This window comes from Trachinotus anak, unplaced genomic scaffold (genome assembly GCF_046630095.1).
Source record: "Trachinotus anak isolate AG129_WGS33_773 ecotype Australia unplaced genomic scaffold, CSIRO_AGI_Tana_v1 ptg000012l, whole genome shotgun sequence".
NCBI lineage: Eukaryota > Metazoa > Chordata > Actinopteri > Carangiformes > Carangidae > Trachinotus > Trachinotus anak.
Genome location: NW_027273863.1, coordinates 21886596 through 21906348, shown reverse-complemented (window position 1 = coordinate 21906348; position 19753 = coordinate 21886596). Strand labels below are relative to the sequence as shown.

At 39.2% G+C, this 19753-nt stretch overlaps 1 protein-coding gene across 2 annotated transcripts; it reads left to right on the top strand.

The window, feature by feature from the left end:
- The first annotated feature begins 372 nt into the window (after positions 1–372).
- On the top strand, positions 373–19480 carry LOC139628944 (uncharacterized protein DDB_G0286299-like). 2 transcript variants are annotated; one of them, XM_071491168.1, is made up of 15 exons: positions 373–594; positions 2125–2180; positions 4940–5103; positions 5407–5603; positions 8179–8400; positions 10695–10829; positions 11071–11161; positions 13008–13090; positions 13191–13272; positions 14113–14811; positions 14960–15131; positions 16544–16926; positions 17273–17340; positions 17457–17500; positions 17971–19480. In XM_071491168.1, exons 1-14 carry the CDS (start codon positions 490–492, stop codon positions 17493–17495), a joined length of 2496 nt encoding a protein of 831 aa, XP_071347269.1. In that variant the 5' UTR covers positions 373–489; the 3' UTR covers positions 17496–17500; positions 17971–19480. The 2 variants fall into 2 exon arrangements, 1 of the variants encoding a protein (XP_071347269.1); XR_011692883.1 differs by having other exon boundaries at positions 17273–17500.
- Positions 19481–19753: the final 273 nt, after the last annotated feature.

The following is a 19753-nucleotide window of genomic DNA, read 5'->3' as shown; positions in this document are numbered from 1 at the left end:
TATGGAAATACTACTTTTTATTCTTTTACTTTTTAACATGTTTCCATTGTCCTACTGATCCTTGCTCTTAAATCCTTTAAAATTTTACAGTTAGTGTACTTAATTTTATTTTAAATCTAGTGAAATCAGTTGCTCAATAGTTTTTTTTGTCTGTGGTTATAATAAAAATAAATAAATAAATAATAATATATATGTATAAATTTGTTGTAAGTCTTTTCTTAGGCCTATTATTATTCTAAAATGTGTTAAAAGTCAATTTTTTCGTTTTCATTCACGCTAATAAAACAACTAATCTCAGAAGATGCTTTTGTAGTCGTCTAGTCTTCCCTTTAAAAAAAAAACACCACTTCCCATACTGCATTTCGAGGGGGGCGTCGTCAGTGCACATGTGCGCAGGCAGAATAGCGAGCGTGAACTGAGCTGTGAGTAACTCGTCAATAATCCTCCTTGTGTCCCGTCTCGCAGCGGGGGAGCCGGTCCAGCCGCAGCATGGCCGCGGAGGAGGACGCCGCTCTGCTGTTCCTCATCCACCAGCACCTGAAGGTGAGCGGCTACACCACAGCTGCGAAGGTGCTGGAAAAACACGTCACTCAGGTGAGAAGTTTGCTCTGATTCGTCAACATTTGCAGCCTGATTCAGTGTAGAACCGACCTGACTGGGTCCTGCCTCCCTGGTTTTTGTAGAATCTAATATTATAATGATGATTTGATTCTTATTTCATGGGCGGGCATGCGTGCTATGCATAATATATAAGATATTGAATAAAATATGACTTCAGGGTGTTTTTTTGCCTCAGTGTTGCTGTGTGAGAGCTGCAGGTCTCTCAGCCCTGTGTGTGTTAAAGCACATGGCTCCTTGTTCAGGCCTCCTGGAGCAAAAGAACATAATGTTACAGGAGCTGCATGGCTGTAAAAACAAGCCTGCTGCAGGCCTGCTGCTGCACACTGCCAGCCCATTCAAAACCTCCTCACATTTTTGGAGCATTTAGTGATTACACTGGTTCATTATTGTTCAAAAGTACAAAAACTGCAACGATTAGTCGATTAAGGAGTTGGTTGATGCACAGAAAATTAATCAGCATCATTTCTGATAATCGATGAATCGGTTAAAGTTGTTTTTACAAGCAGAAATGCCAAACATTTGATGCCTCCTGGTTCTTAACTGTAATTATTTGCTGAGTTTCCCTTTTTTTTTTTTTTACATTATAGTGAATTGGAAGATTTTGGGGGTTTTATACTATTGGTTGGAAAAACAATGTTGATACTCTGATCTGTGAGAAATTGTGATAATTTTATGATGTTTTAGAGACCAAATGATGAACTGATTCATTTAAACAATAGTATTGATTAAAATGATCATTAGTTACGACCCTAAACTGTCTAACCAATGTGCTTATGCAGAGTCATGATGCAACCAGACACGCTCACACAATGTGCCATAGGCTGCACATTGTTCAGTTGATGTCTTGCATTCGTTTCTCAGCATATTTTTAAAATGTATTCTATAAAGTTTCCTAAATTAAAAACCGTTCAGGCTGGTTAGTTGATCCAAACCTATAAATGAAGTCACTGTGTTGTTCCAGCTATAAAAATAGCTCATTTTTCCAAAAGTGGTCCCAACGTCTTATTGCATTTTTCACACATGTCTTGTAAAGTTGAAACTCGAGCTGTGGTCAGCGCCAGGTTTCAGGTTTCAGGCTCGAAGGATGAGAATATCCTGGTCAGAAGTTGCTGACAAATGTGAGTTTTTGGAAGAACTGCCAAACATTCACAAAATGTGTTTTTCAGAGACATCATTGCCCATCTAATCTTCAAAGTCCTCACAAACTCTCATATTGCCAGTTTTGTATGTTGCTGCATGGATTCATTTCCGGGATCGTACGGCATCAAAGTGGTAGGATTCCTAAACCACAGGAAATTTGCTGTTTCCTTTTCAGACCTTTTTTTTCTGGCTGGGTTGCAGAAGCAGGAATATTGTCGAGCCATTAGATTACAGATGAAATCAGTCAAAAACTCGGAAAATGTGGCTTCAAGAGAAATTTGGTGAATGCTGAGCGCTGTGGTACACGTGGTCATATTTAATGGGTTTTAATGTGTGTGTGTGTGTGTGTGTGTGTGTGTGTAGGTGGAGACACCAGAGGAGAGCTCCAACCTACATGACATCTACACAGGCTGGATGAAGTAAGTCAGAAAGTCACACATTGCAACACGTCGCTTATTTTTCTTTGTACATTAAATAACAGGTTGAAATAAAAGCCTTCTCGAGCATCAATTTACATAGAGAAATAATAAACATTAAACTACAATAAGATATGAGAAGAGAAACTGAACTAAAGCTAAGACCCGGCTCTCTAACACCTATATGTTTTAAATAAACACAGTTACAATGAGAGGGCCCAGACTCACTTACATTATACATTAGTGCAAGTAGATAATATAGTTTACTGTACAGTGAGCTGCTCGACTGAGCTTGTAAGGATGAAAACAGAACAAAGTGTAAAGAAAACCCATGAATCAAAATCTGAAAAGAGAAAAAAAACCCCAAAAACTGAAGAATGAAATCCTGAAATGGCAGCGATACTCGAGAGGAAAGTGTTGGATCCTTTTCAGTCAACTTGGTGAGTTTATGTTGATGGATATTCAGAGTTTGATGATTTAAACCAGACTTAAGACAGATGAAGAGCATGAAGAGTTGTTTACTGTGTTTTCTTTGATGACTGGATTTTATGACTTTGCTTTTTGAAATAATGACAACTCAGCAGTTAACACAGCCCACTGTGTGTGTGTGTGTGTGTGTGTGTGTGTGTGTACTTGTACTTGCTACATAGTAAGGACCAAAAAAAGTATTTTACTAACAGAGTGAGGACATTTTGGCCGGTCCTCACTTTTTGAGACACCTTCAAATCACATTTTGAGGGTTAAGACTTGGTTTTAGAGTTATGGTTAGAATTAGGTTTAGGTTAAGGTTAAGGTCAGGGTCAGGGTTAGGCACTCAGGTGTGATGGTTAAGGTTAGGGTAAGGGGCTAGGGAATGCATTATGTCAATGAGTGTCCTCACAAAGATGGAAGTGCGTGTGTGTGTGTGTGTGTGTGTGTGTGTGTGTGTGTGTGTGTGTGTGTGTGTGTGTGTGTGTGTGTGTGTGTGTGTGTGTGTGTGTGTGTGTGTGTGTGTGTGTGTGTGTGTTGCTCTCCCTCTGAATGACTGTCCGGCTCTTCTGCACAGTGTATTCTGGGATTGGCTTCAAACCCCTGCCACCCAGAAAAGGATTAAATGTGCAGCAGATAAATGGCTGAATGAATGAATGAATGAATGAATGACATCATCTGATCAGAGGTTCAACAGGTCCTTGAAAACCTTAAAAGTTTGTGAAATTGCTTTTCAAAGCTTTGAAAGTTTTGAGTTATTGAAAGTGCTTGAACGTTTATATTCAGTGCAAAAATAGAAACTTAAGTTCATATATGAATTTTTTTTTCCTCAACATCAGTAAATATTATTTACTGGGTGACTCAGCACAGTTCACACAGTCAAGCCTCTTTCTGTTTTTAATTGTTCTTTTTGTTTTTAAAGCTGCTTGTTCTCATTATAAAAATTGTTTAAGTTTAATAGTTTTATTATAACCTTGATCTGTGTGTGAAACGATGCTGTCTTGTGTCCTTGAATTTGGGGGAATTGGGTCTGGAAAGTTCTTGAAAAATTCTTGAATTGAATGTTTAAGAAGGTTTAAGAGCCCTGTCTGAAATTGCTGATTTTCCAATGTGGTTCTTGTACTAAAGTAAATCGAATCTAAACCAATCAATGTAAATATGTGGCACAGGCCTGAATATAAGACGGCCCCCTTTTACCTACTGCTGTTCTTGGAAAAAGATCAACAGTTTATGAGTTAGTTTCCATTAGAGACTATTAGTCCGAAGGTAAAATCCTCCTCTGTGCTAAACGAGAACTATGAAACACTTCGTTTAAAGCAGAATGGAAATCCCACATTAGTGTAGCTTGTCCAAGTATGATTCCAACTTGAACTAATTCTCCTCCTGTTAATAAGTCTCTCACTCTCATGTTCTCCTGTCAGATTAATGTCGTCTGGCTGTGAACACGTTTCACGCTGTCTTTTTACAGCTCATCAGTGACTCCTGGCTGTTTGTCTGGTCATTTGGTGTCTGGTCTGTTTCTGCAGACGTTCACAGTTTATTTCCTCTTTAGCCTTCAGAGAGTCCTGCAGGTTAAACTGGGCTTCCTACACTTGACAACCTCTACAAGACTTGAGCTGTGTCCCAAAGCCATACTACATGCTAAAGCTGCACAGTATCTATATACAGTCATTGAGCAGTTTATTAGGATCACCAGATTAATCCTGGTAAGTTCCTCTCTTTCCTCTAACGGCCTCAGTCCTCTGTGGCATGGATTCCACCAGATGTTGGAAACTTTCCTCTGAGACTTTGACATGATTTGCATCACATCATTTCTACAGATCTGTCAGCTGCACGTTCATCCCCTGTTCTACCACATCCCAAAGGTGTTCTACTGGATTCAGGTCTGGAGACTGGGGAGGTCACTGAAACCAGTTTGAGACAACTTTTGCTTTGTGATAGAGGGTATTTGTTGTTTATTGTTTAAGAAAAAAGGAAGAATTATTTATTTAAATATATGCTGGCTGTATTTTATAAAGGTCAATATTTCCATATAAAAAAAAATATTTAAAAAAAGAAGATGGTAAATTGTGGCCAGAAAGGGAAGAACATGGTCAACAATATTCAGACTGTGGCGTTCAAACAATGACTGATGGTATTAACGGGCCAAAGTGTAACAAGAGCCCAGGATCTCTGTACTCTCTTATATTCAGGCCAATACAACAGTATTTTATAAACTTAAATATCTAGCTTAAATATCTGATTAGTGTGTGTGTGTGTGTGTGTGTGTGTGTGTGTGTGTGTGTGTGTTGTAGGCTGTGCTCTCTCGCCCATCACGCCAAGCAGGAGACAGAAGATGACTCAGCTTTAAAGAAGAAGAGCATCAAACCAGAACCTGCCACCAGCGAAGAAGAAGAGGGCACAGACACCAAACCAAACACTGCAGAAGAAGATAATGTGGATACCAAGCCTTCACCAGGTAAAACGTATTTATTTATTTGTTGTGTTTGTTTTCTGTGTGTGTGCGTTCTTTTTTTCTTTTACACTATAAACATTGATATCTTAATTATATCTTATCTTTCCTATCTTAGATCTGAGAAACTGTGATAAACATTTAAAAAAAAAAAAAATTTTTGGTTTTACATGTTTACAAGACAACAACATTAGATTTCTGATAATATTTTGCAGCTGTTTTTCATCTTTATTTTCAGTTTTCAGCATTAACCCTGGTACCTGTGTGACTCCTCTAAAACACTGTATGTATCTTGCCGTCCTCTGTCAGGGCTCGGGGCCGATGCTGTGGAGTCATCCAGCGCAGAGCTCAGCTGTGTGGGGAAAGACACTGACACCGTCTCTGAGCAGCTGCTGGAAGCTGCAGGTGAAGCTCAAACAACACTCAGGGACAATGAGGGCTGTGACCCCTCTGACGGAGGAGAGGGAGGGGAGCAGAAGGAGGAGGGAACGAAAACAGAGTTGGAGGTGAGAACCTCGCGTCATTAGAAGTGGGTTTGGGTTGTTCTGTCCTGAAACCTCTGAAGTGAGGGTGGGAAGAAGAAAGTGTTGTCCCCTCCCTCAGCTGTTGAGGAGGGCATTAAACCCTCAGCTGCTGCCGTGAAAGCCAAGTTTGACTTCAGGCTGTTTTCACGCAGTGTTTGTCAGAGTTTGAACCAGAGTTAGATCACTCCCTCGCCACCTAATCTGGTTTGCTTTCCCACCGTTTTATTGTCTTTCCATTCGTGTGCTGCTTGCGTCGTCTTTTTGTCAGCAGACTGCAGCTGTGTACCTCCGTTGCCAGGGGATGAGATTGGCACCTGTACTGACGTATGCAGGAAATACTGAGAACAGTGACCAGTTGGTTGCGGCCATGTCTGCAGCAACCATCATCCACTGCCCTCATTTGGAAAAAATGTGTGTTTTCTTGATCAATAAAATCACTAATTATGTTACTATGACTTCATGTCATCCGAAATGCACACATCTAATCCAAAGCAGATTCAAAGAAAAATGAGACAAAGTCAGATACCTCATGGAGGAAAAGATGAAGGTCATACACTCAAAAATCCAGGACGTCAGGATGAATTGAGCAGCTGCAGCCAAGAAAACAATGAACTGCATCTCATTTCTGATTAACCTCAAAATACGAAGGGCGGATGAGATAATCTTAGAACATAAAGTTTGCAACACAAAATACAAAGTACATCAGAAATAACATCAACTTTCAAGTTTAGAGCAACACAGGGAAAGTGTGTGGGGGGGGGGGGCGGCTGAATGATGGGACCTCATCAAACAGGATGAAAGATTAATGCAGTAATATTTTTTTTATACAAAAGAAAACTGAGGCGATGAAATGTGATGGAGAAATGTTAGAAAATGAAAAAAACTCGACAGAAGAGACGACTGAGCTTTTGTTCTCTGGATCTAAACCACAAGGAAAAAGTCCTGGACTCTGCTACAGTAGGAGGAGACACTGTCATGATCACACACACACACACACACACACACACACACAGATAACTGTCGTCCAGTCACTGTAATAATGTGCTGATAGATGAACAGTAGCTGCAGTGTTGTTTTATGCTTCTGGAACACACACACACACACACACACACACACACACACACACACATTACATTATGTTCACTTGTCTATCCTGTGTCGGATAGTTTGTGTTAGTTTGCTCTGTTGTTATCTTAATCGTGTGTGTGTGTGTGTGTGTGTGTGTGTCCGTCCGTTCCTTTATGTTGGCCCAGCGATGCAGTGGATAATGCTGTTTGGACAGAAACTGTGTGTGTGACGGAATGATAATCTTCTGAGACAGATTGTGTGTGTGTGTGTGTGTCACTCTGGTTTTGTTTACGACTGCTGGAGCCCTGATAACTTTGCTTTGTGTCTGACAGCAGAGGAGTTTTCTCCCTCTGCTCAGACGAGAACAGCAGCTTCACTGTTCTAACAGAACAAAGATGTTTCTACTGAACACAATTAAAAGCAGACAGAGTTTTGGTTTTAGTTACTTTTGTTGTCCCACCTCCATCTGGTCAAATTAAATCAGACGATACGTTTAATATAATCTGCCAAACATAGCTGACATTATGTGTTTAACAAATGTTATTTTCCCAGTTATGGCTTCAGGATTTTCACGGGGTGATCTTGTCTGTGTCATTGCTCTCGGTCGGTTTGGTCATTTTGTCCGTTTGGTCCAGATGGAAACGATTCACTAACTGTGTGATGAGTTACCATGAGATTATGTCCAGACGTTCATGATCCTCTGACTTTTCCTCTAGCGCCACCATGAGGTAAACCTTTGTGGTTTTGAATGAACTAGTGAAAGTACTGCATGGATTGCAATGAAGTTTAATACACACATTCATTTTCCCTCAGGAAAAACTTTTTTTTTTATTATTCTGATCCTCTGACTTTTTTAAAATCCAGGGCCAACATCAGGCCTCAGTTTCCATGTGTCCAGTACTTTAGTTTATGACCAAATACCTGTAAAAATGTACTCTGTGTTTAGTGCCAATTAGCAAACTCTAGCATGCTAACATGCTAAACTAAGACTATAGCTGTGTCCCAGATTCATACCACATATCAATTCTACACAGTCTACAGAAGAAAGAAACTCTTTATGTCTGTTTGTTTGTTTTTTAAGATTTGTTTCACCGTCACCTACATTTTGTTTTTTGTTTTAGCTGCTCGTCCACTTCCTAAAACAGTACACTCACAAATCAGCTGTAGCAGTATTGTGTCCTTTTCCAGTGTGAACACACTACACACTGAGAAGATGCTTAGACTCAGTATATTGTATATATCTGGGACACAGTGATGGTAAATATTATACCTGCCACTAGCATTTAGCTCCAAGTCTTGTTATCTACATTTGTTTGTTGAATAATTGTGAAATGTAGTTTCAAGAAGAAGTTGTTCATGTGTGTTTAGTTCAGCTTTCTGAAACCATCAGACTGTGTGTGACCTCTGGGAAAGGAGAGCTGCTAACACGGCTAACAGGCTAACTGTCCCTGCTCCAGCCTCTAAGTGCCTGCTTGTGCATATTTTCCAGTCATTTCCTGTTGAAGCATCTGCCAAGACGACTAACAGGGCAGAAAGCTCCGGCTCGGATTCCTCGGACTCTGAGGAAGCGGCTGAACCCACCCCGGGCGGCTCCAGCCTGGTCGACCCCGGACAAGCTGCCTCTGATCAGACTGAGGATCGACCCGCGGCCTCCAGCTCAGGCGGTGAGAGCAGAGAGCAGCGTGAAGAGGTGCAGGATGAGCCAAAGCAGGTTTGTGACCCGAGGCTGTATCTGAAGTATGTGGTTGTGCAAGTTCCTTCCTCCCATTAACATAAAAACTTTTTTGCTTTTAAGTGCTGCCTGTATTTTTTTTTTTTTTTTAATCAGTTTTGGCAGCTCATAGTTTCAGTGAAATCCTCCTGCAGTACCTGTCCAGCAAAAAGAGCCTTTTGATCAGACGTTTTCTCTGCTCTCTGCCCTGATGCTCAGTTTTCTCTCCTTCGTTACGCATCAGTAAGCACGTGTTCATAACATCTTTGAGCTGCTGCTTTGCACTGTTTTAATTTGTCTCACATTTTAACAGCTTCTCTTTAACTCCTACCTGTGCTGTGTAGTTTCATCCTCCTCCACCAAATTGTACTGAATAAATGAGCAGAACTCTTAATTAGTTTTAACCCCAGCTCATAAAAACAGGAGTAGCTGCTGGTTCTTGGCTCAGCTGAGCCTCCGTTTCCTCGGCTCACCCTCCGCACATCTGAAACTTATTTTGCAGAGGATTGCAACAGGCTGAGGTGCATTGTTTGTGCTGTTGAGTTTCCAGTAGAAATCACTGCACATTGTTTTTCTTGCTGACTCATGAGCTTTTTAAGATTATTCTGGCTCGTGGAGGTTTGGGATTAAATGTCACCATACCTGTTGCTGGTAGGAATGAAAATGTTGTTTGCAACAAGCCAGTGGTCTTTTTAAAGATTCTTTTACAAATCAGCGAACCCCTGCAAGCTGTTGTGGACACGAGTGAACTACTGCACATTATACAGTTATCAGTTTGAATAATTTGAAACTCCAACCTGAACAGAAATGTTAACTTTAACCTCTGTACATTTATATTATTTAAATAAGATTGTAGCAACACAGGAGACATGGCTGAGTGGATAACGGTGTCGATCCACCACTTTGGTCCCGACTGAAGTACTTCAGCAACTATTTAATGATGGCTATGAAACTTACAGACTTCAGTGTCTGCAGGAGGACAACAAGTGAAATATTTCATCATCTATCAGGTGGACAGGCACAGACGTTCATCCTAATTACTTTACTGATTCCCCAACTTTGAGTAAAATGTCTCCACGACTGGCTGAGAAATTGAACGCACATGTTCACTTTGATGAACCTTTAACTTTTCCTTTAACAACAACATCAGGTCAAATGATTTATTGTTCCAGTACTTTTGGTCTGCAGACTAATCCCCATCAGGCTCAGCTGTATTGCAATTAGCATGCTAACACGCTTGACAGTGAACATGTGTAACATAATTAGCGTTTAGCTCAAATCACCACTGTGCTGAAAGACGCCCTCAGAGAGTTGCCTTTGTGTTTGTCGACTACGTCCTGTTGAAGTCTGGCTCCAGCTGATGTGAACTTGAGCTGGTTCCTGGGTTGCACACTAAATTAAAAACAATGATTCAGACTTAATTTCTTAACTTTACTGATTTTCAATATCAAGACTTTGCAGCAATTCCAAGTCCAAACCCTCGGCCTCTGCACCTCGTGATGTAACTGGTGGTTGTTCAGCTTTTAGTTGTTTCCATATGTATATGTAGATGAAAGTGGCAGCAGGTTCAGGACGGTTCGTTACAACTTGATTCTGTCTTTTATTCTCATCAGTACTGAAATCACTGTACCCACCAAGTTTGTTGCTCAGATGTGAAAATGAAGCCACATCACTCAGAATGAGTCAGACAAAAACAGAGTCAGACTCTGAGACCTGCTGTAAACGGAACCACAGGTCAGATTAACGGTAAAATGACCCTGTTTGTTGTAAACATCTGTCACAGTTTACAGCAACTTCTGGTTCAACTTTCAACTGTGTGCGTAGTTTTCCACTGCAAGAGGAGATTGATACCAACATTTTGGGTGTGCCAGTGTTACATCAGAATAATGTGGTTTTAAATTGTTGGTCGAAACTGTCTAATTGTCTGACTCTTCCTGTTTCTTGCCCCAAGAGACTTAGTTGAAGAGATTTCATCATTTTTCCGGATCATAGAAATGAACTTGGTGGATACAAAGTTATAATAATTACTGGAAACTATGAAGATGAGAACCAAGTTTTTATCTTCTAGAATTATTCTGAAATCCTCACTTTTTAGAAAATAAAAGCAATATTAGAAACTTTAGATTTTTCTTTATTAATCCTGAAGGGAAATGGCCAAATTCCACAAGAACAACAACACAGACTACATCGTGACACCTAGAGAAGAAGATTAGAAATAATAAAATACCCTAAATTGACTCTGAATCTACATATGATGATAAGTTTGTTTATTCTGCCCTGTTTTCCTTCCTCAGGAGTCTGAAGCAGCCATGGACGCCTCTAATGCTGCAGATGAAACCTCTGCATCAGAGCAGACAGCTGTCAATCAAACAGAGGCCACACCTCCCTGCGCTCAGGAGGCGGCGGATGAGGAAGGCGGCGCTGCAGAGGTGCAGTTGTAGTTTCTCTTTATATATGTGTTGATATTTGAACACAGAACCTTTTTTGGTCCAACATTCACCCAGGGTGAGTGATGGGAGTTAATAAAACAAAAAGAAAAAAAAAAAAGAGAAACTAAATAAAATACAAATAAAACCAAATAATAAGTAAATGAATGAAGGGGAAAAAACTGAGAGACTCTTGGTGTCTGGTGTTGGAGACTGTTGTTGACCTGTTGACTCCTCCGTGCAGACGTCCGGTCAGGCCGAGCCCAGCAGCTCAGACCTGACAGCTGAGGAGACCAATGAGCAGCCAGCAGAGAGTGAAGCCCCGCCCCCTGCAGGTATGAACAACCAATAGCTGATTGATAACCAGGTTGTTCTTTACCTGTTATGTATGGCATTTTTTTTCTGTCTCTTTCTCACTGCGCTGACGAGAATCACAAGCTGTTGTGAAGGAGCTGCTCAGAGGCCTCAGTGAAGAGAGCCACTGTTTTCTTTATTACAGCCTCAGAGCCGCTCATCAAAGACCACAGGATAGCTTCAGGTTTTTAAATGTCTTCCTGTTGCTGCAGGCGTGGGAAGGTCATATAAGAACGTTTCAAGTTCTGTTTTGTTTAAGTAAATGTTTTAGGGCTTTAACTATAATTGTTAGATTCATAAAATGTCAAAAGAAAAAAGAAAAAAAATTCTGTAACACCCACCCAGACCTAAAGATGTTGATTTTACCATTAATCAAGAAGCTGGATCTAATAAAATGTTTTGTATTTTTACTTAAACTGTGACTTAAATTAATTTCTGTACATATCATTATGTCCTATATTTTTATTAATGTCATGAATTATACAGCTCCTGCTTTTATCTCGTCTCCTTGGATGAACAATTAAAATTCAGAGAAAAGGGGATTTTTTATTTTTATAAAAAAACAAACAAACCAAAAAACACACATAAACACTGGCATTGTTACTTAATCTAAATTGGTTGTTTTAATTTGTTTGAGATTTCTTGCTTCACCTCGATACAATGGAAAAGCATATTTTTTGTGTCACTCACCATTTAAACTTTCAATGACGACATTTCTTTCCAGGAAGTGTCCCAGTTATTCTGTTTCAGTGGAACTACTTTATTCTGAAAAACCAGTCACTATGAAAACTGTGTGTACATATGTGAGATTTTTTTTTGTAATTTGGATGAACTGACCTTAAGAGTTGCCCACCAGTCTTAAAATTCATTTTCAATGATGAATCACAACTTAACCTGTTTCCTACAGGAAACAGATACACTAACACACATTTAGTTCCATTTTATTTATGAGATAAAAGAAGCTGAAATACTCAGTTTCCTTTTTGTTGGCAGCATTGTGTATCTAGCTCCTTCAGTGCAGAAGTTTTAGATATTTATATTTGCAGACAGAGGAAACAGAGAAGAATGTAAGACCTGAAGTTGAAGATTTTACCTTGAGGCCTTGGCGCCACAACTTGTAAAGGTTTTTGAAGGATTGCTGCCAAAGCGCAGAGAAACGGCTCTGCCAGCTCCGCTCAGAGGAGTTTTCCACAACGTCAGTCACTTGTTTAACTTCTCAAAGGGGTTTGTTAAGCCTGTCAGATCTTGTTAAGCAAAGTGGAGCGATGACTAGCCTGAGAATCACAGTCATCTGGAGCACAGTCGCCTCATTTACTAAGTATTTTAAGCTGATTCCTGACTTTGGTGCAGAAACTTAAGCTTGTCAAACTCAGGTTAAACTCACTTAATTGCGTTGCAATAATCGCTGCGATCATTAAATATTTCCACCAGTGCTTTTGTTTCTATGACAACAAAGCTTTTTGTTTAGAAACTTATTGTGTTACCGTTGCTGTTGTGTCTTTTGGTCGAGCCTGTTGTGCTTGGTTCAGAGGTTTGGCAACTACATTTAAGAGCAAAGTGCAGGTAGTGCTACATAATATTATTTGGCATTTATTAAATCCCCTCAATCTCAAGTTGGTAGCAGTGAATTTATTTGAATAAGATTCAGCTTGGCCTCAGTTCCCCCAGTACAGTTATTGTGTGGTAATAGTTAGATTAAGGATTAAAGTAGGATGTTTTCAGTTTGACTCTAAATGTCATGTTTGGTAAACACTTAAATCCTGGTGTCCTAACAAGATGCGTAAGAGGACAGAGTTTAGAAGGCGGCTGTGTTTTCATCTTTTCCAGATCCCGACAGTGACTCTGAAAATCCAAAAGAGGGAGAGGATGAAGAGGATGAGAAAGGGGAGGAGGAAGAGGAGAAATCCAAGGTACCAGTGCTGTTGGGCCTTTTCCAGGAGCACAGAGATACTAACAATCTAAACATAAGCACAGAAACAAAAACAGTGACAGTGTGTGTGTTTTACTCAGTGTGACCTCACGTCTCCACTGAAGTCAGAGAACCAGACGGAGACGTTGACAACCCCCGGTGACCTTCCCATCAGCGACACTGGTAACACAGATTTAAAACACACTGCACTACCTTTCTCTTGTGCATCATGCTTTAATCAAGACACACAACACTACAACCTTTTTAACATTTTCTTTATCAAATACAATCTTTTATCTTTACACTTTAATGGGCTGAATACATTTTGTGTCTGTGGCAGGATAAGGTTGAGTTAGATGATCTGATTAGATTTTGAAGCACCTTTCTGCATTTTAATGAGGGGACGCTGGTTTCCTGAAACTCCTTCACACTTTAAGTGAAGTTCAGACTAATACCAGATGTGTAGTTTACAAAGACAAACAAGTTGATATGAAAAATCTCTGCTAATTATCTTAATTAGGAGGGAACTGATTCAGATGATAACTCAAGAACATCATAGTAGAAACATCATACTTACAAAGGTACTCCATCTGATTAGAGTTAGCCTTGCTGCATAAATTTACATTCTTTTTTATATATATATATATATATATATATATATATATATATATATATATATATATATATATACACATACATACATACACACACACACACACACACACACACACACACACACACACACACACATGGCATTTCAAAAATTTAAAAAAAAAAAGCTTATTTGGATTTAAAAAAGATAATTTATGCAGTTGCACTTCCCTGTGTGTTTTTGAAAGTTAGAAAGACACAGATTGTGTCATTTTCTTGTGCCATTTTCTTGTTTGTCTTGTGTCCTATTTCTGCAAAATTGGGACGACAGCGACTACACAAGAAACGTCCTTTACATTCATACATACTGTGCGTCCTCAAAAGCAGTCAGAAAGAAAAATATCTTCCATCTGTTATCCTGTTCTGCTGTAGAAAAGGCGACGGAGGCGGCTGCAGAAGAACAAACAGACCCAGACGACTCCATCATCCTCAACATTCAAGTCGAAGACAGTGAAGCAGCCGAGCGAGAAACCAGCCAACTGCTCCCTGCGGAGGCTGAGTCCTGCAAAGATGTGAGGACGCCCAAGAAAAAGAAAAAGAAGAACAAAAAGGAGACAGAGACAACTGAAGAAACACCAACCACAGACACATCCACCATAGACACACTCAGTGACACTCCTCTTACCTCCAAGTCTGCCAAAAAGAAGAAGCGAGACAAAAAAAGAAAGGAGGAGGAGGAGGAGGAGCAGCAGCAGCAGCAGCAGCAGCAGCAGCAGCAGGAGGAGGAGGTGGTGGTGTCTCAGGTAACTCCATCAGAGAAGAAGGCCAAGAAAAGGAAAAGGGAGAGAGATGAAGTGGATCAGAAAGGTGAAGAAACTCCTGTCACTTCTCCGGAAAACAAAATAAAAAAGAAAAAGAAGAAGGTTAATGATGTGGAAGAGGAGGAGACGGAGGCAGCAGGAGTGGTGGAGGAGAAGGTGGAGAATCCTGTGAGTCTGGAAGAAACAACAGAGAAAAAGAAAAAGAAGAAGAAGAAAAAAAAGGAAGGAGAACAGAAGAAAGAGGTGGTGCAGTCTGATGAAAAACCAGCAGGGGGCGACGAAGGCACAGGCAATAAACTGGACGCAACAGGTAGAAAGAGTCAAAGACTTTCTCTTCTTTTATTTCTTTACCAGGAATATTTAATCAAACTGCAGCAGCTGTAACATTTTATTATTCCTGTCAGTTTAATGATAAGTTGATCAGTTCAGTGAATTGTTTTCTTTCTCTGCTCCTGCAGATGGAAACTCCTCTCAGCTCTCCTCGGCCAAGAAGAAACAACGTCTCAGGAAGAAACTCAGCCTGAAGAAGAGACTGAGGCTCCACAAGAAGGAGGAGATGATGATGAGGAAGAAGAAGAAGAAGAAGAACTCCCCCCCAGCAGGAAAGACTGAGACCACAGGCAGAAAGAAGTCAGTAGACTTTATTTCATTGGTATCTCTATGTTAAAACATGCACAAAAAACAGTAATAAAACTTAGTGAGACCGACGTTTGTCCGGAATTTACAAAACCATAGTCGGGGATCCAAAACACTGCTGAGGAGTGACTGAAATGACAGCTTTATATGCTTTTCCCTCTCAAAGGTGTGTTCAGAGTTAATGTGAGGTGAATTTCCCCCTCACGGCGTCTGTGTGTTTGTTGGTGCAGCAGCTGAAATTCCCCCTCCAGTCAAATGCTCTTTCCCCTGGATGTCTGACCTTCACTGTTCAGAATGATGTATGTGCAGAGTTCGACTCTTGAAGAGATGTTTTTAGTGCTTTAGGGCACTTTACACAGGTGTTGTGTGGATACTTGAAGCCTATGTGCACATACATCAAAAGGGGGGTCAGAGAGAGACGTCTTGTAACCTGTAGTTAAACTTTTGAAATGAAAAATATTTGCATTAATTCATAAGATTTTTTTAAAATTAGTCAATGGACTTTTTAATGGAAAAACACTTTATTTTACAGTTTACACTTCATTTTGAATTTCTCATAATTTTAATATAGTTTCCTGGAAGAACCATGTAGTTTGGTCTTAGTTACAGGAAAAATAGAGACAAAGCTCTGAGACTGTTATTTTAGTTAAATTAGCTGTGAGGTTATTACTGACTCACACATGAATATCCGTGAAAGAAACTGCTCCATTCAGACCCCAGTGAATATTCATCACTCACTTATTTATTATTGGAAACTTTATTCTTCTCTTCTGCCAGACGGTGTGTTTGTACAGCCATGCCACATTCTGCGAGCTAGACTCAGTCTCAGGATTGTGCTAGCTTAGCATTTAGATGTTAACCATCTGGTCACTCTCTGTTTTCCCAGTAATCAGTACCAAATGATATGATTCTTCTAAGGCGAATATTTGATAATAAATTGAAAGTGTTACCAATAAAGCATATCAGACACAACTTGTTATTCAAACTATGAGGAATTTTTATAGGTCTTAAGACATCTGGAGGGAAAATCTTCACTCTGATATCAAAACTTTTGAAGAAACTCTAGTTATCTGACCCCACTGCCTTCCTTCTCATCTCGTCATTTTTCATTCAAGTTGAAATATTTTCCACTTGCAACGCTGTCACATGCAATCACACCACCTATAAAATTCACTTTGCACTCATACCTGAACACACCTTAACAATATGTCACCTTTTTGGCATCAAAAGTCAATGGAGAAAAAAAATCATTCATAAAAATAAATATTGCAGAATATGAATCTTAAAAGAAATACATCAAACATAGATTCAGTAGCTAAAAGTCATGCAGTCTGCACTACATTCTACCTCCATGAAGGTTTTAATGTTCAGATTTCTCACAGACATCACTTGTTAACATTTTTCAGACAAAAGCGGATCCAAGAGGCAGCGGATGAGACGCCTCAGCCCAAACCAACCAAAAGACCCAAAGCTGATGCTGCACAGGACGACGAAACACCAAAGAAGAAAATGAACACTGAACAAGAAGAGAATTCCTCAAAGGAAAACCAGCCTCCAAAGACCAAGCTGAAGAAGAAGAAGAAGAGGAGACTGGTGGAGGAGGAAGATGAAAGCGGTGCGGTGAGCGACCCGAGTGCTGAGCAACTTGAAGTGGTCTCATCTGCACACTCAAGCGAAGGGAAGAAGAAGAAGAAGAAAAAGAAGATGATGAGGGCTGATGAAGAAGAGGAGACGACAGGGAATTCAACTGCCCTCACTGCGAGCCAAGACATTCCTGCAAAGAAGAAAAGTAAGAAACTCTCTGGTTGTCAAAAGATTTTGTTTTTTAACATCAGTTGTACGGCTAATGATGATTGTTATTATTTTACTGATTAATAGTTTATTCAGTAAACTATTGAAGCACAGCGACCAACAGCAGATAAGATAGGATTGATAAGAGATCTATTAATCAATTGCTAGTGATTGACAATTTAACTAAAGCCCAAACATGATCTCCAGCATCATAAAATGTCTAACTTGTGACATATTTAGTCAAAATAGTTTAAATTTAAACAAAATCAAAGTGTTGTAAAGTGCTGCAGCTCAGTTTTTTTGGTTTGCTGATTTTCATATGTTGTGCTGACTGATGTTTGCAGAGAAGAACAGACTCAAGGAGAAACTGGAGGAGACAGAACCTGCTCCAGATGCTACAGCTGCTTCTCGGGTACGTCGGCATCCAAATCTGACTTTCAGCTTAATTCCCATGTTTGTTTGTTTTGCCTGAAGAAAAACGTTGAATTTCTGCAAATTATTACACAGCAATTTTTTTTATATTTCCAGAAAAAGAAATCCGCCAAAAAGAAGATCATCTCTGATTAATGAGGGTAAGTAGTTAGCAACAAAGTAATGAGGGTATTTCCCAAAATGCCAAACATTTGTTTCCTCAAGGCTGTTTTATTATCACATTTTAGATCCATTTCAATTGGCTTTGAGGCTCTTTGGTGCACAGTGGAGTATTAATGAAGCGTTGTTCCTGCTTTTGTTGATTCTTAAGAGCTGATGTTCATGGAGCATCTCACCTACAATAAAAAAAAAAATCATTTGCATAGATTAAAACTTTTAGTGTACCCTCAGGAAGTTTTGCTCTTTAGAGGATGGTTTACCAAAAAAACACAGACATAAAATCACAGTAAAACACGAACGATGGCCACACAAGTCCAATAAAAGGTTAATACAGTTCAGCTGAGGCTAAAGTTACTGCATACAATAAACTGTGCCCTTCTCTCTTAAGTTAAAGCACAGAGATGTATTTTGCTTTAGTGCTGACTAATGACGGTTTTCTATTTTTCCCCAGTGTATTCTCTGATCAGATGTCAGTGGAGGGAGGATGACTTCTCTTGGACCTGAAAAAATAACAGGACAATCTGCATAATGTTGGTGCCTTTGCTCGTGATTCTTCAATCTGAGATGAAAGGATTTTTCCTCTCAGAAACAGAGAGGTAATTCTGAGGGAACATCAGTGTTTTCAGCCATGTTTGACTTTCTTCTGCTCTAAAACTGTGAAAACACCTTACATTTATACATGTTTACAACTTGAAATCCTTTCAGCAGATTGAAGCTTTAATTATACAGGTCTTTTTTAATGGCAGAGCTGCTTTTGAGGTAAAATTTAATTGACAAATTATGAAAAGAGTTTCATTAATGACTTCTAGTAGCTGCAACCACCTCCTATTAAAGATACCAAATCTTTTATTTTTAGAGCTTTGTATCATTTGAAATGTTCAATAATATGACTATTTCTTTATTTAACAAAAGCAGCTGTCCAAGGACTTTGCTTCAACATTGGTCAAATTCTAATCTAAATCAAGAACTCTTTGAAATTGAATAACTGTAGGGCTGCAATTAATGATCGTCTTTGTTATCAATAAACCAGTTTAATAATTTGGTCTATAAAACTTTAGAAAAGGGCGAGAAAAGCATCTTCAAATGTCTTGTTTTGTCCAGTTTACACAGAAAAATAGCAAATTTTCACATTGTTGAAGCAGGAAACACTGAATATTTGGAGGTTGTGCCTGATTAATCATTTTTTTAATTAACAGATGATCAAAAGAAAAACTAATCCTTTCAGCACAAATTAAAAAGTCTGCACGGGAAGTCAAAGACAACTTTTGATACAAACAGATTTCGATTGGTATCAAATAAGAAGGTTAATAAGTGTTGAGGTTTGATACAGAGCCTGTTATTTCTACTGTAAAGCAGCTCTGCCTGAGAGAAACATTTGTATAATTAAAACAACAATCTGCATCTGATCAGAAGTGATTCAAGTTCTTACCTGATCACTGTTAGTCTTCCTCTTCTGCCTCATTGTCAATAACTGGACCCCTGCTGGTTTACTGTGTTGATGGGTACAACAGATGAGCTTCGTGATGGGATCAAGCTGTGGAACCAAAACGTTTCAGAAAAGTTCACATTTGAGCAAAAACTCCTTTATTGTGAACAGTTGATCTTGACAGTTAGATTTAGTTTCTCTGTTTTGAGTTTAATGGTAGTGACTCAGTTTGTTTTGTTCTAACACTAACTCATGTTACCAATGATGTGTTTTTACTTCTTTTTCTCTGTCAGTCATAAAGCTGTGAAGTTCTGTTTTTTTATTTGGAAATGGTTTTGTTTACAGTGTCACTGTTGTTTACACGTTTTTCTTTATAAGCCGATGAACTATTAACTATGCACCTGGTTAAATGCTGTTATTAGAGGGGTAATATTCACAAGTTTCACTACTGGGATATTTGTTTGCTTTTCCTGAGAACCAACATGTTTCTGTCTCTGTAGGTCAGAGAACTTGAAAATAAATGAATCTAACGGTTCTGAAGTGTTGCATTCATGTTGTTTGAGTTGGAGTTAAACTGCTACATAATGCAAAATAAAGCAAACACATGTCAATGAACGTGCTCATACTGTAAGTTGTTAACATGGAAATCATTAACATTTCACTATTGTTCCACACAAGATGGACAAAAATTGATTTTTTGCAGTTAAGGCATGTTGGCCTTGTGTAATCATTATTGTAAAATATGAGATTTTTTTCCATTATTAACAGAACTAATTAAGGTTAAACAATTATTTAATAATCAAATTGA